The sequence below is a fragment of the Perna viridis genome, chromosome 10 (genome assembly GCF_037379345.1).
Source record: "Perna viridis isolate PV_CMFRI_1.1 ecotype Kerala chromosome 10, ASM3737934v1, whole genome shotgun sequence".
NCBI classification, from domain to species: domain Eukaryota; kingdom Metazoa; phylum Mollusca; class Bivalvia; order Mytilida; family Mytilidae; genus Perna; species Perna viridis.
The window spans coordinates 19,743,011-19,767,626 of NC_142454.1; the positions used below are offsets into that span (position 1 = coordinate 19,743,011).

At 32.2% G+C, this 24,616-nt stretch overlaps 1 protein-coding gene across 1 annotated transcript; it reads left to right on the forward strand.

Annotated features, from left to right (window-relative positions):
• The first annotated feature begins 1,225 nt into the window (after window positions 1–1,225).
• Window positions 1,226–20,768, forward strand: LOC148604860 (uncharacterized). The gene is made up of 12 exons (XM_088549789.1): window positions 1,226–2,554; window positions 3,416–3,529; window positions 4,209–4,490; window positions 6,924–7,039; window positions 7,562–7,627; window positions 15,138–15,268; window positions 16,261–16,425; window positions 17,079–17,192; window positions 17,580–17,690; window positions 18,658–18,954; window positions 19,544–19,918; window positions 20,355–20,768. Coding segments are annotated over exons 4-11 (1,248 nt in total). The 5' UTR covers window positions 1,226–2,554; window positions 3,416–3,529; window positions 4,209–4,490; window positions 6,924–7,037; the 3' UTR covers window positions 19,906–19,918; window positions 20,355–20,768.
• The last annotated feature ends 3,848 nt before the right edge of the window (window positions 20,769–24,616 follow it).

The following is a 24,616-nucleotide window of genomic DNA, read 5'->3' on the forward strand; positions in this document are numbered from 1 at the left end:
AAATAGAAAAATATTATCATTGGACTTAATGCTAAACAGCTGTCGATCTGGTATTTATAGTCTTTTTCCTTGTTTTGCTACCGATTTATATCTAAAATCGCACTGTCAGTAAACATTGAAAAAATGCAATATATCAGTGCATTGTGCAAAACACTCAATATAAAAAAGTGAAAGATGATACAGTTATTGTCGAACAAACAGGTTTATCGGAGAAGCATGTATCCCTCAGAGAAGAGATTGATATCTCTACTAAAGTATAATAATCTCAATAAAAAACTTAAAGCTAAAGTACAATTTGTTTTATCCTTATAAGTCTGATTTCAAAAATATCAAAGATATTTGTGAGTTTCAATTACACTTCTATCATAGTCACTGATATCATTTGATAGACTTTATGATTTGTGTTTATTTTAAGAATCTCCCAAGGTGTTAAACTTTACAAAGGTACTGGTAAAAATAGATGAATTAGCAGATTAAATCAGTATGATGGAAAATATCTACGTCAATGTTATACCATTCTCTTCACTAAATTCTTTAACCATGATGAGATAAATTCAAAGTGTTTGTAGCAGTTTTGATGGTTTCCTGTTCCACGGCAGTTTCGAGGTCTCTCTGTTCATGTCTTTTTGATAGGTTTTGTCATTACAAACCAGTAGACAATGCATTTATATAATTATTAATAATGATAGAAAACAACATTGTGTTTTGATTAAAGTTTTTAATATTTAATAAATTAATTATGTAAAATCACCTTCTTTTGTTTAGTCTCATGCTTCTAAATATAGAATATTCAAATGGATAATATTTTGTTTTCTGTATCATAAACACTCCAACTCCAGAGCATTGGTCTCTTCCATGCCTGCACTACTTTTGCCATTCCAGAATAGTGGAGGAACGTCAATGGTACGAAACTGGAGCTGCTTTGGAGTTTGATAAACAATCTGAATGTTATAAGCGCTTGATTTGATGTAGAGTATGATTAATACATAAGTAGCTTTACATGTGTTTGATCTAAAGACATTGAATGGTAAGACTCTTGTTTGAAAAAAAAATATTAGAGAAGACAAAGGACATTTTAACTGATGTATGATACAGTAATATATTGAAGTAATGATTCAAAACATTTCAAAGGAAAACCTATACTTCAAAAATTAAAAATATATCAAAGAGATAGAAAATATGTCACACCCAATTTTTATTTATACATTTTGTTTATAGGAAAGGTTTCAAAACAAACACAAACCTTATGTGCATGTATATCTATAAATAAACTGTTATATAGGCGTGGTTTATTTCATTGTCTTGCAGATTTCAAGTGATTTGAATCTTTTATAATAGTCTACTTTGTATATCGCCATGTTGATAAGATTCATATTACCTGTTGTCGTATCGATTCTTGTTTTGCAGGAGACAGAGACCAGAAGATCAAGCAGACGAGGTTTGTACTTTTTTTCAAATTTATTTATTTTGAGTAGTGATTTTATCGATTTTTACCGGTGGTAGTTTGTTCTGCCCGTTTATACTGTAATATACCGGGAATAATTAACCGTTATGGAGGCAGAAGATTTTGCACGCTGTCAAACATGGTATAACCCGGCTTCACTGTAAATGTTTGTGCCAAGTTAAGACTATGGTTTTCATATTTCCGTTTTTTTACATTGATAATGGCCTCATTACGGGCTTTCCTTTTGGAATATTCCATTTAACTTTTGTCTAGAGTTTATTAGTTTGGTATTTTTTTTTATTTCCCTTCACTTCAGTAAATAAAAAAAATACTGTATTATATGCATTCATTTCAAATGAAACACTTCAGAAAAGACAAAAGGCTTTTACTTTCCAATTTCTTTTTGTAATATATTAACAATTTTTCATGTCGTTCAACAAGGTCTATATTCCAATTGATTTGTTTTCCGTGGAGTACTATAAACCTAGTTAGTAAGGAATTTGACCATTTATCTGTATAGAAGATCTGATCCGACCCATAATTTGATTGTTTAGAATGTAATGTAGTTCTTTTTTTAACTTCTAGAAGACGCTTTGACACTCAGATATTCTTTAAGCTATAAGTCATTTCGACATTGTTTCAAATATTAGGCTGGTTGGTGCCGCTTTTTTTTTTACTTATATCCAAATTGCAGTATTAGTGCAAAGTTTATGTAGTGTCCTCGTAGTACAACACTGTATCTTTGTAAATAATGAATAACAACAAGCCTTTCTCCGTCAGAAAGTTGATAAATCACTTTTCAATTAGTCTAATCAATATATCTTTCGAAAATTACATTGGATCGTGAGTGGCACTAGCTCATGTGTAGCAACTTTTTCGAGCATTTAATGCAAAGAGCATCCATATAGTTCTAAATGACATCATTTAACGCTTTCTTCATTTCTGACGTTTGTATAAATTTCACTTGTGAGAATGGGGGACAACATAAATGTGTTCGACACTCGCATAGAACATATGGCTGTAGTAACAGATATGGATATCGTTTGTGGCGCCCTCGATTCTTTTCAGTATGTGTATGCATAGGTGAATGGACAGGAAACCACTGTGAAAGTAAGACTTAATATAAATGTGATTTTCAAACCATAACTTGCTCACTCGTTTCTCATATAAAATTAACGTAATAAACGTTTTTTTTTATATTTTAATTGATAATTCTTATAGCTTTGATATTACATTTATTTTGAAATATTATACTTTGTACACGTTTCTAACATTTCTCGGCAATCAATCTTATCTTACAGCTTGCTTTGTTCCTATTAGCATTAACAGTGAAACCTGTATAAAACGAAGTCTGAATAACCTGGAAACCTGTCTTGAGTTCGAGTTGCTCATTTACTTTTGTTACTTTGTATATATTATTTTAGTTACTTTATGTTCTTTGTTGTATTTGTCAGTTTTTCATGTCTGGTCTTTGTTCCTGGATTACATTATTTTGATTTCCGCTAGAATTTTGGTTCCCTTCATTACTCTTTAACCCGATAATTTAAAAAGTCCTTTATATTCATCACAATTCAAAACGAACTTTGAACCTTGGTAAATCTAACACCTGTCTAAACCGAACATTTTTGCACTTCATGAGTTCTATTTACCAAATTCTAACAAGAAATAAGTTGTCATCATGACGTTATAACTTGGAATGAATTGTGACGTCATAATTTACGTAAGAACTTTTTTGGAAGGTATGATGATTCTCCCTTGTCATTTGCTTACCAAATGTATTTAAACAAACATTGATCCACTAAAGTATATGCTTAGACATAGGTTCAGGTATTGCTTACTCCCTTTAGGCTTTAGTTATACAAAAAAAAGTTCTATTGTGAAGTTGACAAAACATTTGAATCATTATGGTATTCGATTCTGTGGTATTTAAAATATTTTGTTTTTGTAAATGTATACTACTTGGTGTTTTAGTAAGTCCATATAAAAATGTACAATGCAACGGTGGAAAGTTTACAATCGATGACAACGGAAATCATCAGTGTATTTGTGATCCTGGTTGTAAGGGACCACAATGTAATGATGAAGGTAAGTCATCTCTATTTTTGTCATTAACGAAAAAACAAAACAAGAGACGAGAAATATATATCGTACAACACGATGTTATACTGAAGAAAATAAGACTGTTTTGTTTTATTTCCTTTCCTTTCCTTATAATTACTTCAGTTTGAAGTCGTATTACGTTTAGGTCATTTCATTACATTACATGTGCTATAGGTATTTACTTCACAGAATTATCATATTTTTATATAGCTTTTTCTATTGAATGTTAGTTCTGATCTATAAATCTAAGTCTGTTCACTATCCACATGTAAATTTATAAAAGAATAGATTTTATTATTTACAAAATATAATATTTATGTATCTATACATGTATATTCTAAATTGTATCATACTAGCAACATGTTTTATTACAAATTGTAGACAATTCGGATTGTTCATAAAACAGCGGAAGTTGCAAAATTGGTTGCACTGATATAAAGACTGTAGTCCCACACCCGTGTTGTAACATAAATGTTTGTTGTAAGCCCTTTGTTAGGTAAAGAAGAGGGCATTCGTTGATATCCCTTTTCTTTACACCACTGTTGCTTTTTAAACAAGATGACAATACATCCTATCACCTTGCAATTCAGATCAACATCATGAGTTCAATGCAATAGCAAACTCTGAGCAAACCAAGCTTTAATTATTATTATGATTCTTTAAGGACCACCTGTTGTTATGGTTATTCAAACTGAGGCTAACGCACTTTTGCTTCATTGTTCAGTAGAGTCTGAACTTCCTATCATTGATATTTATTGGATAAAAGACGGGGAAAAAAGTGAATTCCTCGATGAATGATAGATATATTGGTGGTTCAAAAGATGAACCAACACTTAAAATTGTTCAATCATTAAAGACGGACAGTGGAAATACAAATGTGTGGCAGTAAAAACCGCTGGAACAAATGAAAGCCTTCCCATTTCTGTGACGGTTGGATGCGATAGTTGTAAGTTTTGATTTAGAAGGTAGAAGTAAAAATACATTTGTACAAACGCTTAGATATATATTCAATTGGAGGCATGATCCGAAATAGTTTAATCCCAAATACCTGTATGTCATGTTTCAATGATTATGGAAACTAATATAAAAAACCCGATTATCATGTCTTGGTAATGCAATGTTTGTAAGCTTTTTTAATGAATGCATGTACTACTGATATTGATATCACAACATCAAGAGTAAATTCGTATTCCAGAAGTCTTGCGCAATAAATATTCTAATGATAATCACACCCGAACATTCCTTTGAGTGGGGTATACAAGATGAACTCCTAATGAAGGAAACATGTTGCTATATCATAAATGGATTTCTTTTACATTAAAAACGACATTTAAAAAGTATAAAAGACAATTAATGTTGTAAATGAAATATAATTTTGAACATCAGGCAGTTTACACAAATTTCAATAATATATATTCCAAATTTCGATATGCCGTACATGTGTTTCAAGGAATAACCTCTCATCGGCAGCATTAGAAACAAATATTTAGGAAAATTTAAATAAAACAAAAATGAATAGTATACAAGAAGAACTCAATAAAAAAAACTATCGAATAAGGAACCCAAATCAATCACAATTTCACAATGTGCAATCAACAAAATGAAGACTCAGAGTTTAAGGTAATTTTAACTTTTGTTTAAAAAACGCGTCCTTCTGGTCACGTCGTTACAGGAGATTTAACCATCATCGAAAACAAATCTCTGCGTAGTATCATTTCTAAAGGTCCCAAGTATCGTGAACCACGTTCCATAAATTGGAATATAACTTTAAAGTTCTTATAGATGCCGTTGAGGACTATGCAAGAAAATGGATAAAACGAGAACAAGAAGACATTGATTCTCTGTCAGATTTGTTAAAGGCCGTGAGGTCTTTAATTTGGAAACGAGCGAAAGTTTAAAGTAGATCAATGAGTGCGAATGATACATCGGTTTTCAAAGTACCAGATGTAGCAAAAACATTGCCTACTATACATGACAAATATGTTGTCGTACCAGCAGACAAAGCCTAAAACAACATTGTTTTTGTTTGCAAACCGTTTTACATCCCATGTTTATTATCAGAGGTAGACGTAGAAAATAACAGCAATGATAAGACCTGTACTGCTACCACATTCTCTAAAAAAGAGATTGTGGACAACCATAAGTCTGTGCTATCCTCTTTTGGTCTCTTTACCAACTTCGATGATTGTGATTTACCGTCTATGTACTGGATTCCTAAACTCCACAAGATTCCATACCAAAAACGTTTCACAGCTGAATCTGCAAAATGTACCACCAAACCTCTTTCAAATCTTTTAACTTCTATACTCACAACTGTCAAAGAGGGTCTGCAGTCCTACCACAATACTTGTTACTCCCGTAGTGGTATTAATTCCACTGAAAAATTCGAAAAATCTCTTGGAGACAATTATCTGAATATAATAGCATTAAAACCTATGATTTTTCAACACTGTATACTTCTATTCCCCATACTCAGTTAAAATCCCGACTTAAAACATTATACATCATTGTTTTTTCCAAAAAAGATGGTACACCTAAATACAAATATATATAGTTCTTGGTAGAAATTCCTCATACTTTGTAAGAAATATTTCCAAATCATCTTCCAAATATACAGAGGAAGATATTTACAAAATGCTGGAATTTTTTTTATCGACAACATATTTGTCCAGTGTGGTGGACGTGTTTCTCAACAAACGGTCGGCATTCCAATGGGAACAAATTGTGCTCCTTTACTTGCTGACCTTTTCCTTTACTTTAATGAGGCTGACTTTATAGCTGATCTAATCGGAAAGAAAGAATATCGTTTAGCTAGATCATTTAAACTCAGTTTCCGCTATATAGATGACGCATTATCTTTAAACAATCCTAATTTCGGGGATTTGATACATCGCAAAGAACTTGAGATACTACAGAAACTGTGAAGTCGGCCTCATATCTTGACATGCACTTAAAAATCGATGGTAAAGGAAAACTATTGACCAAACTTTACGACAAACGTAATGACTTTTCATTCAAAATTGTCAAATTTCCTTTCATCTGTGGCAACATCGCTTCAGCACCTGCGTTTGGAGTGTTCATATCACAACTCATACGTTATGCCGGTGATTGCCGAAACTACCCAGACTTTTTATATCGCGCCAGAACTCTAACAAATAGGCTTCTGGAACAGGGTTATGTTGCTACAAGATTGAAGTCATCACTACTGAAATTTTATGGTCGTCATCATGAACTCGTGGATCGTGGTTTTCAATATGACCGATGAAGTCAGTAACATTTTCGAAGACTTTGGACTCAAAAGATATAATAAATATCCTAGCAAATACAGTGATATAAACGATCTTAATTCTTCTTTAACAATTTTTAATGCGGCACCAAGTAACAACGGCTTATGCACATGTGGTGTCTGTGTCGTAACAATGGCTGCTGCAGTAAATGACCTATGTGCTTGCTTTAGTTTGGACACAATCTGCATAGAAGGATTATATAGAGGATGTAAGTATACTTCGATGTCGGTTTAAGGATAATTATACTCATAATAATACAAGTGTCTGCATGATAAATGAAAATTTGAAGTTCTCCCAAGACAGTTAAACTTTCAACACACTTTTGAACTTCTATTGATTACATAGTTTCCTTCCTCGTCAAGTTAACGCAAAAATCTTCAAAATCATTCAAATCATTAAATATGTATATTTGCAGTAATATATATCACGTGATTTTGGAATCTTAGCTTAATTGCAAGAGGTGATATTAAAATGTTTTGTCGGTCATTTCATTACTTTTTTGCTTAACGAGACTAATACATTTTGACAATGATTTAATCCGTATCTTAAGTCAAACATAAGAATATGTATCAAATTGATAAGAAACCAATAAACATGGTCCTAAAGGTCATATAATAATTTCATGTTATTTTTGTATTACTGCAAACGCGTTTCATGTCTTTGGTCGTTTCTAACAAGTATCAATTTACAAGTCTTCGATCGTTTCAAAAATGTTTTCATTTTATTGTAGGTTTTCTACCTTCTTCATTAGATGTCAAATGCAACCACCATCAAGATCTAAAAGGCTAGAAGACAAGTACCTAAATATAGTTCTTATCACCCAAATACATTGTCATAACACCTTAATATAAATAGTCTATTTATTGTCCAGCTAAAATGTGAAGTAGTTTGATGATATAATCATCATATTTTGACATAATGGAAACCACAAGCGATATAAGCTATAGACCCACCCTGAGAATTCAAAATGGCTGACTTTTTCAAGATTGCTCTTTATAAAAATGAAATATCTCAAAAATATGAAACGTAAATTTGTTTGAATACGTCTTTACACCCTTGACAAACAGAACAAATTACAAAAAAAAAAAAAAAAACAAAAAAAAAGAAAAAAAACAAAAACAAAAACAAAATCAAATAAGATGAACAAAGGTACAAAAACCACATATTTATAAAGAACTGATGATTTTAACCCATATAACTAAAAATGGTGAGGGTTATTTCAAAACTAACAGAAAATTCTGGTATGGATTTCCATGAGGAAATCAATAAAAACAATTTAAAAAAATCAGACCAAAAAATTAAAGTCTGTTTTAAAGGGGTTGTCCCCACTATAGCCCCCTACAGACTTAAAATCTATCAAATATCTTTAAAACATTATTATATTACAAAAAAAGAGCTGTTGAAATTGAAAGAAAAATAAACCTTCTACTGTAAACAAAGTTTAAGAAAACACTTATTTAACCCCTTTTGATCCCTGTTGTGGAGGACGGGCCAATGAACCAATAATGATTAATAAGCAGAAAGTAACAATATATCAAGATCTGATGACATTTAGTTCACTACAACTACAGTAATTGCATGGAAACGAAAAAGTTATCGATGCCGACAAGAATGCAAATATATAAAGTACTAAACAGGAAGTCGAACCTGTGAATTACTAAGCACTACAAATCTGATTTGCCCTTCAAAACATCTAGTGTATTTACACAAGCACTTGCAGAAGATCTTGACTATTATCTGATTTTAACTCCTTCATAGGATTTTTGTATGGCACTGGTTCATGGATTTTGATTGTTTTATATCTGGTTCCATGACATGTGGGGTTTGGAAGATTGGCACTGGTTCATGGATTTTGACTGTTCTAACATCTGGTTCTATGACATGTGGGGTTTGGAAGATTGGCACTGGTTCATGGATTTTGACTGTTCTAACATCTGGTTCTATGACATGTGGGGTTTGGAAGATTGGCACTGGTTCATGGATTTTGATTGTTCTAACATCTGGTTTTGTGACATGTGGGGTTTGGAAGATTGGGTGTCTCGATCAAAGTAACCTCAGCTAAGCGTGAAAGTCTTTAAGGATTGCCAGGTTCGTCGACCATTGCACTGCCTTTTGTTTCACCAAAAGAACACATGTACATAGAAATAAAAACTATCCACATTCAAATGTGTACAAATTGGCATTTTAATTATGGATTGAGTGAATGGAGTGTTAATTGATTTTCTTTCAACTTACTCTTTATAAGAAATGAAATCAAATGATGCTTGACAACTCACAACTGCCGTTCTAGAACTATTATTGATGCAGATAATTTTTTCCAGAGTTTCTTAAATAATACCTTGAATAAAAATATTTTATAATTTTAATGTTAAACAAACAAATGTCGCACAAACATTTGAAGGTAATTAAGCTTAAAAAAGAGCATTTTCTTACACCATTATATGTGGATTATGTATGGAATGTTCAGTATATCGCAAGCTATTAAAAGACTTTTATATAAAAAGGGAGATGATGTGGTATGATTGACAATAAGACTGTTATCCACCAAATACCATGCAACAACAAGTCACCCTACAGTCTTTATGAATTTCTTGTAAATGTAAATGTAAAATAACACTTTTAATCTTTCAAATTTCAAAAGGTAAATGGGGTAACACGAACTCTTTGTCTTGTAAAAAAGGAAGAATGAAATTCAAACTACATATCTACAGAACAATTTTGAGCCAATTATCTTTCTTTGAAAGAACTTTCCCGCCAATTATCTCCAATTGAAGGAGGCTTTTTACAAAATTCTTTTGAAATAATTTAAAGATATCATTTTTTATATAAATCAAGAAAAGAACGCTTTACCTTTACTACCATCCTGATAATATTTTCGAACGGTTTTGTGTTGTTAACAGATTGAAGTCATAAGTACAGAAGTTATATGGTCGTCAACATGGATCGTTACGGTGTATCCATTTGCACCATGAGAACCCATTTGTTCAATGTGTCATAGTTTTCCTTTCCACTTTCGTCTACCTGGGACTATATTTTTCATGAACAGTGTTTCTAGAAAAGCAGATGATACAAGACAAAGAGTTCGTGTTACCCCATTTACCTTTTGAAATTTGAAAGATTAAAAGTGTTATTTTACATTTACATTTACAAGAAATTCATAAAGACTGTAGGGTGACTTGTTGTTGCATGGTATTTGGTGGATAACAGTCTTATTGTCAATCATACCACATCATCTCCCTTTTTATATAAAAGTCTTTTAATAGCTTGCGAAATACTGAACATTCCATACATAATCCACATATAATGGTGTAAGAAAATGCCCTTTTTTAAGCTTAATTACCTTCAAATGTTTGTGCGACATTTGTTTGTTTAACATTAAAATTATAAAATATTTTTATTCAAGGTGGGCAGAGCGCCCTAGTCCCAGGCTAGGATTCTGAGCACTATTAAGTGCCTTTTACGACAAGCTTAGCGCTGCTGTGGTCGTATTCTTTTAACACTCAGACTTGCACGGGGCTTGTATATTTTGTCACATTTATGAATTTCAATATATCGTCAGTGTTTGACTTTGTATAATTAGATAATGTGTTGTGTTTCATATTGCCATACAAACATGTCTATGTCGCCCAATTTAAACGAAAATAATTAGTCTGATTCTTATTGGTTGTGCAACTTTAGATATTGCTGGTCATTTTAAGTAAAATTAAAGATCGGTTAGTTTCGGCCATTATCAGTGCTTTAAAAATAATGTATAAATTTTAACGAATACATGAAACAACTTACATGCACGTTATAATAGCAAAGTATTGGGATGGATTTTAGCAACAACAACAACATTCGTGAGTTAATACAAAAAAGTTTGTAAGATGCATATTAAACACATTAACTATACAAGAGGATTAGATATATCGTAGCGGGATTCTCCGTGTAAAGTGTGTTCTTCTGAGCTATCTACACCACTCCTCTATCCTACAGTAACCTTATGTGTTATACCAGGGAATTTGATATATTGTAGGGGGTTTCTCCTTGTCGAGCTTGTTTCTAAACTCTATTTACCACTCCTCTATTTTAGAGCAACCTTATGTATCTTCGACAGACCAACGGCCGCTAAAAAGGGAGGGCTAACGTTTTACAAGCGGTTTTTCTATTTGTGGTCCTGTAACGCCCTTCGGTCTATTGTGTCGTTAATTTGTTAATTGAATTTGTCTCAATTGATTTAAATAATTAAGAAAGTGCTAAAAGTATAAAGTTTGTAATATTGTACTTCATGTCAATTTGTAGAATTTTAATTGGATCAATACGAGGGTAATATTCTGCTCTATCACATGTCTCAAGGGGTGATATTTTTTCGTAAAAAGCTTGGTTCCGGTAAATATGAGATACCAGTTCAATCACAACCCGTTTTGTGTTTGAAGGAATCAATATCCACAACTGTCATGCCAATAACTAATTTTCGTAGTTATGATGCCATATTTACTACGAATCTGTACCTAACTACTTCAAACTGTATTGTCAAATTAAAAAGTGACTGAGGTTGGAACGGCCAAAAAATGTCTTGATCGTTGTTGTTTTTATTCCTTGTTATAGTTGTTGGTAATTCAGTGTTGTAGAGACCTACAGTTGGATTAAATAACTATGTACACGAAATCGCGTCGGGGAGACAACGATTTTCTCGGGATAACAAGCTGCTCTATCATCCTCTTAAATGTATGTATTTATTGAGTATTTAAACCTCGTGCCGCCGGCCTCTGAGGGTATGTAGATATATATTAACAACAAGTCAACAGTTATCTATGAATAATTGTAATGAAATACGATATTCACCTTCATTCAAAAGTATATCCCCCGAGAATAATGGTAGCGTATTGGTAGGCGGTGACACTGGTGATTACGGTATATAAATTTATTTCATATCACACCAAACAATTAGATGATAAAAATACTTATCACAATTCTTACTCTGCAGTTGTATGCGAATTATATATAAAACCTTTATAGTTAACAGACAGCAATGATTCTTTATTCTGTGTGAACTCAATATTACATGGATAATATTATAATGATGAAATGCTAGTCCGTTTATTCAAATTCCGCTATCAAAGACTAAAATGTCTACTGAAAATCATTGTACGGGACGCTTGACTAAGTAAATTTGTGTCAAAATATTCTCCTATATTGATCCGACACAGTAATTTGTATCACCAGGCTTCTGTTCAAAAAGGGCACACAAAATTAGATGTTTCTCGAAAATGGAAAATGAAATAATTTGTTATAAAATGATCTTCAAAAAATTCAAATTATTTGTAATATTTACACTCCAACCATCCAAGACACTTTCTACGACACTGCATTTTACATATAAAATACACTGTAAAATAACTACTATTATTTGGTTTAAATATGGCGCCCACGGTTGACAATACTAAAACAGAGAGAACCGAGATTTCGTATTTACATTGTTCGACACACTTTTCAATGAAAATTTGGGACACATAAGCGTGCAACATCTATGACGTCAATCAAAATTACAACGATTTCCCATGATGCAATAGCGGAAGGTCAACATTGGCTATTACTTCCGTATGACACCAGAGCGTATTAGAATAACATGAATATGGAATCTTTGTGAAAACTGTCAAATATAAATGAGTATCATGGAACTCAAGTGACATAAAAATATGTAAGAGCTTGTTTAAGTCAATATATAACATTTCATAAGCACGTATGTCCAGTTTGAGCGACACGATTAATATTGTCATTCATTGACCCGATTGTATTACTACCATGTATCTTTCACATTAATAAAATGCATACCAGCTCCGGCATATGAAATATAAAACTAATCCAATGAGTACTTAAAAAATGTCTGAAAAAAAACCTTTATAAAAAATCGTCATGTTATCATCACTTTAATTAGTATCCTAAATGGCATCATATTCCCTTAGAAAATAAATAAATTATTATCACATTGACTGCTTACCTCATGCCACCTTTTGTTAGCGGCGTAAAATGTTCTTGTTTTTCAAGTGAAAATAAACAGGTTTTCAAGAATCATTTCATGAAAGAAGTGAATCAAAATTGTTTGGGTCATCGGTAGTAACAATTAATTGATAATCACTGATATACCTTTTATTCAAATTTTGAATTAAAAAAGGACAAAATCAAGCAATATAAAAAAAAATTTTGTGGATAAAAATACTGCATGTTAACTTTTGAATTAGTCGTTTCCGAATTTGAAAACTCATAAATATCTATCGCAATTATTTTTATCTCTAATTCTTTAAAGGGTAATATGCAATTATTTTTGCTCGATATTTTACATGAAGCGTAAAAGGAATAAGAGAAAGGGAGTAGGTAGATAAGTTGAAATATGATATTGTATGGACGTAGTGTACTATTCTAGATATTACCTGAAAGAATCGGGTATTGAAATCATGTAGAACAAGAGATCTTTGAGTTACTACTCACTGAGTATACTCCGATTCCCCAAAAAGGTATTCCTCCCAAAGTCGGTAAACAGAAAGTAGTTGTCCAAAACCGAAATAGGTTAATGCTGTATCAGACCACTAGCTGAGGATTCATATCATATACCATATCATATACTCAGAGCAGTAGTTCATAAGAAAAAATTCTAGTTACGGAATGGTGGACAGAGCTAAAACAATATATCCACTTTGGTCTTCGTAAAAACACACAAGTCTAATAATGGAGTCTTATTTGGAATGTTATCTGATATGAATAAGCGGCATTCATTTCTTTTTTTTAAAAGTGCCCTTTATTCGAGGTATAAACAATATGAAATGCATTCCAATTTCATTATCAAAGAGTGATAACTCACTTTCCTCTATCATTTAGTGCAACTTTAATCTCTTAAAACGAACGTATTATCAATTCGTCTTCAAAATAATATAAAGTACGTCCTCTCATTGTCAAATTTGTTTGTTTTTTTTAAGCAGGATGTAATATTTGTCCATTTTGCCTGATCCTTACAGATTCCAACAATTAATGCTTCTTCCAGGTTAATTAAGTGTATTTGTAGCCTTAAGTTTGTTCCGCATCAGTCCCTCAAATCCAAATATAGAATTATCATTTTTTATCCATATACATATATGACAAAAAGGTATCATTTCACTTGAAACTAAACAGTTGTTCATGTGGTATTTATAGTTTTGTGATCTAAAATCGCACTGTCAGTTTATATTTAAAAAATACAAAATCTCAGTGCATTGTACAAAACAACCTAACACGAAAAAGTGAAAAACGATTACTGGCGAACACACAGCCTCATCGGAGAAGCATGTATTCCCCAGAGAAGAGATTGACATCTCTACCAAAATACAATAATTCCCAGTAAAAAAATTAGACTTGAAGCTCAGTTTCTTTTATCCTTATATTTCTGATTACATAAACACCAAGGGAAGTTGTGAATTTTAATTACACTTCATATTATAGTTACTGAATCATTTGATAGACGTTATGATTTGTTTTCTCTTAGAGGTTACCTAAGGCGCTAAACTTTATAAAGGTACTAATAAAAATGAAAGAGATAGCAGATTAAATCAGTACAATGGAAAATATCCACGTTATTGTAATACTATTCTCTTAATTAAGTTCCTAAACCATGATGAGATAAATTCAAAGAATCTGTCGCCGTTGTATGGTTTTCTTTTCCCAGGGTCATATCCTGATTTCTCTGTTCATCTACAATAATTATGTTTTGTCTTTATACAACGAAAGAAAGTTGATTGACATAATCATAACTTTTGATAGAAAACACACATTGTTTATTGATTAAAGTGATTTTTAAGATTTGATGAATTAATTATGTAAAATTACCCCCCTATCTATCGCCACATGCTTCTCAATATTCAAATAAGAGACTAGAATATGCAAATGTTGAATATTTTCTTTTCCATATCACGGAAGATACCATTGTTATAAGATCATAGTGAAAAACGCTTAATTTGACATAGAATATGATTAAAACCTTAGTAGTTTTGAATGTGTTATATTGAAAATTTGCAAACCAAGAAATGTATATAGGGGATGACAAAGGGTATTTTAACTTATGTATGATACTGTAATATATTAATTGAAACAATAAAACAATAGTTCAAAACTTTTCAAAGCTGAACTTATTTTTAAGAAAAAAACTATATCAAAGAGATAGAAAACATGTCACATTCAATATTTTTTGTTTTTAGATTTATTTTATAGGGAAGGTGAAAAAAAATGCAAGCCTTATGTTACATGGATACCTATACATACACTGTTATATTGGTATAATGTAATTCACTGTCTTGCAGATTACTAGTGGTTTTGAATCTGTTCTTAGATTCTACTTTATATATCCCTGAGATGTTAAAATTCATATTACTTGTTGTCGTGGCCAGTTTGTCCTTACAGGAGACGGAGACCAGAACACCGAGCAGACGAGGTATGTCTTTTTTTAAAATGTATTTATTCTCACTACTGATTTTACCGATTTTAAACTGTGGTAGTTTATGCCACCAGAGAGGTATGGTAATTCATGGCACCTGTTTATATTGTAATAATCAATCATTATGAAAGCGGAGGTTAGGCGTACTGTAAAATATGGTATAACACACACATACACACACACACACACACACACACACACACATATATATATATAAAATCCCAGAATGTGACGACTCTATTTACTAAACTGCTCCATCGGATCAAATTGATACAGGGAAGATAAAGTAAGCATAGAAAGGTCTTAAAATTCCCAACGATTTCAGAACTGTCAAATTTGCAAAGCAAATGTTTGGTCGCTCTCTCCGCGTGACTCGAACTCGTACCGCTGTGACGCCAATGGCAACTACGCAAGCATAAAGTCCAGCGCCCTAGACCACTTGACCAGCTAGGCTATATTAGATTATAGCTTTCGCTGGCCGGGTCATTCCTCCTCGTATGACTAGTCTAGGGTTGTGACTTAGTACACGATGTATGGTAGTACAGGACAGTTCATCTAGATGTTATTATAGGATTATTGATACGAGACATAATTTGATTACTCAGTTCTTTTTTTAACTTCCAAATGATGCTTTGACATTAAGCCTATTTTCTCAGAAATCATTTCTCATTCCTTCAAATATCAGCCAAGTCGGTTCCGCTTTTTAAAAAACCCATGTACAAATTTAAGCATCAGTTTTTGTCCTCGTAGGGCTACACTGTAACATAGTATATAATTAATTACGTCGCATCTATCTCCATCAGAAGAATGATAAATTACTTTTCAATTGGTCCAATCAATATATTCTTCGAAAATAACATTCGATCATGAGAGTGTATTTGTTCATGTTCAGCACTTTTTAAAATCATTTAATTTATAACGAAGAGTATCAAATCAATGTTATACTAATTTGGGTTATTTGACTACACTTTTGCTACACGTATTTTTAGACGCCTGTATCAAATTCACTTGTGAGAATGGGGGAAAACGAAAACTTGTTAGGCCCTCGCATAGAACATATGGCTATGGTAACAGGTATGGATATCGTTTGTGGCGCCGTCGGTTCTTTCCTGTATGTGTATGCAAAGGGGAATGGTCAGGAAAACAGTGTGAAAGTAAGACTTAATATAATTGTGGGAAGAACGTCTTCTCTAATTAAATTGATATTTTTTTAGCTTGAATAATACATTTATTCTGGAATATTATAACGTGTATTTGTTTCTCACATTCCTCGGCAGACAATCTTATGTTACAGCTTCTTAAAGTATAAACAGTGAAATCTGTATAAACCGAGTTTGAATAACAAGAAAACCTGTCTTACAGTGATAATTATTAAAACTCCCTATTTATAAATCAAAATGTACTTTGAACTTTGGTAAACTAAACATCTGTCTACGCAAAACAATTTTTCGAGTCCTACACGGGTTTGATTTAGACAGATTTCATTGTATTTCATATCTTAAAGACTGTATACATGTATATTGTCATGGTTTATTCATGGAATTTAGTTGTGTTGTTGGTGATAATCTATTATTGCATTTACAGAATGATAGCAATTTATAAATTATCAATTATGACGTAATAATTTGGATTGCAAATGTGACGTCTTCATTTACGACCAAGAGTACTTTCAGAACTGGTTTTGGCTTTTATAATACTTTAAAACAAACTTCTTTTGTGAAGTTGACAATGCATTTGAGTTGTTAAAGTATTCGATGTTTTTTATATGCACAATATTTTGTATAACTTTCTGGATAATACTGTTTAGTAAATCCATGTACAAATGTGCAATGCAACGGTGGAAAATGTATTATCGACGACAATGGGAATCATCAATGTATTTGTAATCTTGGTTGTAAGGGACCACATTGTAGTGTTGAAGGTAAGTCATCTTTGATTTTTTTTAACGAAAAAAAAAAAAGATTAGAAATATATATCGAACAACACGATGTTGTACTGAAGGTAAAATCGGACTGCTTTGTTATATTTGTGATTCGCTTACGATTACTTCAACTTGAAATCGTATTAAGTTTAGGTCATTACACTCACATTACAATATATATATTGTAATGTGAATGTGTATATGTATTACATTTTGATATATCTTTTTTTATTAAATGTTAGTTTGGATTATAAATCTACGTCTGCTCACTATCCATCTGTGCATTTATAAAGAAAAGTATCATTTACCAAATATAATATTTATGTATCTATACATGTATATTCTAACATTCATTATACAAGTTACATATTTTGTTACAAATTATAGCCAATTCTGATTGCTCAACTAACAATGGAAGTTGTAAAGTTGGTTGCACTGATACAGAGACTGTAGTCCCATACCCATGTTGTAACAGAACTGTTTGTTGTAGGCCCTTAGGTAGGTAAAGTAGAGGGCCTTCTTTGATATACCTTCTTTACACTACTGTTGCGTGTTAAACAAGATAATAATACATCCAACCGCCTTGCAATTCAGATAAACATCAATGCAATAGCAAATTCTGAACAAGTTTAGCTTCATACAGAATGATTATAGTATTTATTAATATATATATATATATATATATTGCTATATTGATGAAAAATTTAAGTTCACCAATTGTAAAACAACCAAATTTTCTACAGTTGTGTGACATCAACATGCAACACACTAAGCTCCAAAACAGCGTCAGACGTTCGAAATTATTTCTAGACGCTGCAGTCAGCTTCCACAGAAAATACAAAAATCTTGCAAAGTCGGGAAAATCTCACTACATCACCTAACGCAACAGAACTGGTTGTGTGGTCTAGAATGTGTTATTGCAAATAACGGGAGTGTCATCTTATCCTCAGGTTCTTTGTCATTTAATTATCAGATAACAAAAGATAAAATACGAAGGTGTATATAATTGTCACCTATCCTTTTATTCTCTAGATGAAGTGTTCAAATGTCACATATGAATAAATGAATAATATTAATCTAATGAAACCATTAGATATCTTTAGATTAATTATCGGAGTTGAAGCCCTAGATTTGCATATAAACTGGAAGTGCAAATATTTCAGTTGACTTCCTAAATAAACCAATGATATCGAGGTGTTTTAATCAATAAGTGGTTAACAATCATGTGAAAAAAAAAAATAAATAAAAAAAAAAAATAAAAAAAAAAAAAAAAAATAAAAAAAAAAAAAGCAAAAGGCCTTTTTTAAAAGATTTTTCAATGAAAGGATATTAATTTTAGGAGAATTACCTATTCTTATTTTGGTTGGAAAATTTTAAAAAAAACTTTGTCTTTACAATGCTATCTTCCAGTATCTAGGTTTTGAGCTGAATGTTGATTACTTTTATTATTATTGTGTTCATTAAGGACCACCTGTTGTTATGGTAATTCAAACTGAGGCTAACGCACTTTTGAATGAAAATGTTTTGCTCAATTGTTCAGTAGAGTCTGAACTTCCTATCATTGATATTTATTGGATAAAAGACGGGACAAGATTGAATTCCTCGATGAATGATAGATATACTGGTGGAACAAAAGATGAACCAACACTTAAAATTGTTCAGTCATTAAAGACGGACAGTGGAAATTACAAATGTGTGGCAGTAAATATTGCTGGATCAAATGAAAGCCTTCTGATTACTGTGACGGTTGGATGCGATAGTTGTAAGTTTTGATTTAGAAAGTAGAAGTAAAAATGTATTTTGGTGAGTGCTTTGATATATAATTATTTAGTAGCTTCATCAGAAGCAATGTTATCCCACATGTTATGTTTCCATGATTATTGAACCAATGTGAAAAAAAAACACTCTCATGTCTAGGCAATGCAGTGTTTGTAAGGATTTTAGATGAATGTATGTACTTATTATGGAAGTGTCGTACAATTTGCCCAGAATCAATAATCCAATAATAGTGAGGGCCGAACTTTCAATTCAGTCAAATATGTACACAAGATTAATACATAGTGTATGAAACATGTTGCTATATTTCTTATGTATTAAAAGCGGCGTTTATGGTAATATGATAAACAAAGTATAATGAAATTCAGAGTCAGACAAGTCAGACTACTGGGTTGTTGAATACCATCGGTGACCTTTGGTCCACCAGTAGTGGCGTCGACCTAGATGTATAAAGGAAACAACTACAGTTATGTATTTTTCAAATTTCGATAAGCTACACACGTGATGATGTCGTCGAACTTTTACCAAAGTCTTCAATTGAGTTACTAATTTTGCTGTCTTATTTTACCTTCCAGTGTCAGTTAACGTTACTACCAGGACAGTTAGTGTAAATGTGATTGTGGACTGTAATGTTCAGGTGAAATTTGACATTAACTTCGTCCTTTTCACCAAAAACGGTGAGGCCATGGTTATGAACATGACTGATGAAATCAGCAAGATTTTCGAATCACACAACTTTGATGGACTCGAAAGATTCAATAAATATCCTAGCAAATACAGTAACATAAGCGATCTAAATTCTCCTTCTTTAACAATTTTCAATGCGACACAAAGTGACAACGGCTTATACAAATGCTTTGTCTGTATTGTGCGGAATCCTCTTTCAGATATATGTGTTTGTGCTGGAGAGGACACAACCGTTGTCTCCATAGAATGATTATATAGAGGATGTAAGTATACTTCGATAACATCGCTTTAATAATAATTATAATCATAATAATAAAGGTAACTTTTTTTGTAACTGAAAATGTCTAACAAAATAGTTAAATGACATTCTAAAAGTTAAACTTTTAAAACGCATTTAAACTGCTATCGACTAAATGGGTGCCTTCATCGTCACGTGATTTTAGAGTCTCGGATTGCGAGAGAGGATATTACTACAGTTTGTCGGTCATTCCATCAAATCTTTGCGAACGACTCTAATACATTTTGAGAATGACTTTATTTAAATTTGTAGTCAAACAGAAGAATTTGCATCAACTTAATTGATAAGAAACCAATATATATTGTTTGTAAGGTTATATAATATCATGTCTTTGATCGTTTCTAATAAGTAACAATTTACATTGTCTTTGATCGTTCCTAAATTGGTATCATTTATTGTAGGTACTGTTCCTTATTCACTGGTCATGAAATTCAACCATTATCAAGGTTTCAAGGACTGGAAGACAATGATCTAAATATAGTTCTTATGACCCAAATGCATTGGTGTAAATCCTTACTATAGAATAACGTTCTGTTTATTGACCTTGCCCTACTTACATATGAAGGATACGAACTTAATCTAATTAGTTAATGTATTGTCCAGCTAATATGAAAGAAATAATTGATGGGTTTGATGATAAAAGTAGCATATTTGGTATAGTAGTAATGTTTGACATCACAACCAATATCACAATATCAGCTATAGACCCACCTTCAAAATTTAAACATGGTTGATTTGCTCAAGATGGCCATCAATGTTTATAAAAATGAAATGTTTCGCAAATATGATAAGCGAATTTGTTAGCATACATCTTTAAGCCCTTGAAAAAAGAACAACTTACAAAAAATCAATTAAGTTAAACAATGGTAAAAATTCCGTACATAAAAAGAACTGAAGTTTTTAACCCTTGTAACTAAAACATGGTGAGACATATTTCAAAACTAACTGAAAATGCAGGTGTGGATTTTCACGAGAAAAGCAATGAAAAATATTTCAAAATCAGATAAAAAATTTAAAAGCTGATTTTTCGGGGTTGGCCCTTCTATAGGCCCAAACAGACTTAAAACCTGTTGAATATATTAAAAACATAGTTTTATTAAAACAAGTCGAAATTGAAAGAAAAATAAACCTTTTATATTAATTTAAAACACTTATTTAATCCCCTCGGTCCCTTGTGATAAGAAGGTAGAGGCCAGTGACCCAATTACGAATAACAAGCATCCTCAGGCAGCAAGAAGCTATATACCAAAATTTGATGACAAATGAAATTTAGTTCACTTCAACTACAGTGATTGCATGGAAACGAACAAAATTACCGATGCCGACGAAAACCAAAACAGAGCGAGCACGCCACGTGGATTCAGTGTTGAAATCACGTCAGTTCTCAACATGGAAACAACGTTGAAAAATGGTATTAAAATGAAAATTGAAATGACGTGGAAATCTGACGTTGAATCAACGTTACGTTATGACTAAAAATCCACATATAAAGAAAGTTGAAAGTTTACTTAATATCCACGTTGAATTAAGCCTGATCCTTAACTGCAGTTATTGAGTTGAAATAGGCCATGTTATCACCAAGAAGATTTTTATTGATGTTTTGTTTTGTTGTCATGTAACAAAATTTGCTTTTGTTTATTTAGTATATTTTGTTGAATCGACATCATCTGCCTTTGAAACACTTGTGAAATTATATACCTTCTCTTTAAGTTAGAACCACATTCTGTCTACCAGCAAAAGTTTGATCTCAATATTAAGAACAAATAACTAAGGAATGTGTATCCGTCAAATCTTTGGAAGTTTAAACTGATATGGCAATACTTTGTAAACTTGCTGCTTTTGTAATATTTTTAAATCTTATCTCATTGCACTCACAGTCACACAAGACTTTCATTGATATATATATAGACCACTAGGCTATATAGCTTTCGCTGGCTGGGTCATTCCTCCTCGTAGGATTAATCTAGGGCTGTAACTAAGTACACGATATATGGTAGTACGAGACAGCTCATTTAGATGTTATTATGTAGGATAGAGGATCAAATTAATGATGCATGTCACAACAAATCAATATTATACAACGTCTCAGAATGTGACGATCCTATTCGCGACACTGCTCCATCAGATCAAATTGATAGGGGGACGATATGTAAAATAGTCTGAAAAATTCCCACCGATGTTAGAATAGTCAAATCGTTCCCTCCGCGAGACTCGAACTTGTACCGCTGTGACATCTATGGCAAAACCGCCAGCTCATAGTCCAGCGCCCTAGACCACTCGGCCAGCTAGGTTATATAAAAATATAGCTTTCGCTGGCCGGGTCATTCCTCCTTGTAGAATTAATCTAGGGCTGTAACTTAGTACACGATGTATGGTAGTACGGGACGGTTTATCTAGGTGTTATTATGTAGGATAGAGGATTAATGATGCATGTCACAACAAATCAATATTATACAACGTCTCAGAATGTGACGACTCTATTCACTACACTGCTCCATCGGATCAAATTGATACAGGGAAGATAACGTAAACTTATAGAAGGGTGTGAAAAATTCCCAACGATGTAAGAACTGTCAAATGTTATGGTCTAGGGCGCTGGACTTAGTGCTTCGCAAATATGACAGTTCTAACATCGTTTGGAATTTTTCAGACCTTTCTGCACATTTACATATCTTCCCTGTATCAATTTGATCAGATGGTGCAGTGTATCAAATGCCATCGTATCAAATGTCATTTTTTTCATGATTTATAAAAATTGAATCAGCCATTTGGTCCCAATTATACTAATATTCCGGATTGAAACAGAGTTGCTAAAAGCCCTTGTAAAATCATGTACAATTTTTGTTACAATTGAGTACTGTTGGCTTAACAACATTCTAGAGCTACTGAAGAAAATAGACAAACTTAATGTACATCTACATATTATGCCTGAGATTCCTAAATATCACCACATTCCATTGATCAATTAGGGAGGTATTGCGCTCGGAAGAAACAAGAACTGACAAAGATACGATTAGGGGGTGACATGCAGGTTGTGATTTCTATATGTTCATCAAGGGAATATAAAGACTATTCTTAGGTTTGTGATATTAATAACATATGTAATATGTACTTACAGGAGCAGGTGTGATTGCATTGTAAGCTCTTCCAAGTGTTACCAATTCTTTTTGTACCATATTTATTTTCCATGACTGTAACTTCTTTTCAACAACTCAATGCAACTTAAGTGTCCTGGAAGTGAAGGTATATTCGATAAATTCCGATAAAAAGCAAACAATGTATAAAACAGAAAACATTTTTTCAATCCGAATCAAATTATTTATCAACATGGAATAAAGTCAACATCGAATCAAGATTCCCTCCCCCTTTTTTTTCGAATAACAGTAATTATACTAAATTTATCATTAGTAATACGAACTAAGATAGTAAATAAGCAGTCTTGTATACAAATACAAATACAAATACAAAATCTTTATTTCACGTCGATATGTTAAAACAATACAACATAACCTCCTTGGAGCTTTTAAAATCGACATACATGCACTACAATAAATAACATTTACATCACAAGTACAATACATGGCAACTATCTAGTCCTTTTCATGCAAACATACATAAATCATCAGTCAACATATAAGGCAAATAGTAGCAAATGTAAAATAGGATTAACATGAAAGAGCAGCACTATAAATAGGCAACAATGTAAAGCATAAAGCAGAGCTGTAATGTATAGCAAGAAGAACAATGACATGACCTTCCATGACTTTAGAAGATTCTTAAATTGAGTAGGAGATGAGTTACTACGAAAGTGGTCTGGTAGGACATTCCAGGTTTTTGCAGCAAAATATTTAAAGGAGTTTAACCCATACCATGATGTTCTGATGCTGGGTAGTTTTGCTGTGTTCTGATATCTATATTTAAATTATATTTATTTTCCTTTATTTCAATTAGGTCATGTAGATATACTGGGCTCTGACCATTTATTATCTTGAAAGTTTCAACTGCAATATTTATAATTCTTCGTACTTTCAGGGATGGCATTTTTGATTTTAACAAAAGCCCCTCATATGTGCTAGTATAGTCGTTATAGATAAAGTTAAGGACCATTTTTTGATTTTTCCCCCATTTTATTAGTATTAGCCTCACTACAGAAGTGCCAAGAGACAGGACAATAATTGAAATTGGACAAAATAAAAGAGTGGTAAATTGTTAACCTTCCCAGTTTATTTAAGTGTTTCCCTATCCTTTTTAAAACATTTAACTGTTTTAAGGCCTTTTTGCAAATGTTGGCTATATGGGTATCAAATTTCAACTGGTAATCTATTGTTACTCTTGTCACATTTATAATAAAATAACTCATATTTTGAAATAAATGGCTCAATCTGCTCTGTAATCGGGGTTTTCTTCTCCCAATCCGTGTATATTTACCTTCTTCAAATTTCAAAAAATTCAAATGTCGAAAAGCGCCTGCGCGGAGTGCAATTTAAAAACGCCATTCAGAAATCCTGTTATTTTCGTTGGATTATATCGTACAAGCTGAGTAGTTCCAATTGCATTTAGTACACATTGGCGGTAAATATCAAAATTATTTAAAAACATTTGTTACATCACATTTGACAAGTAATCAGCGTCAGTGTTTTTACGATTTCTCATAACACTATAC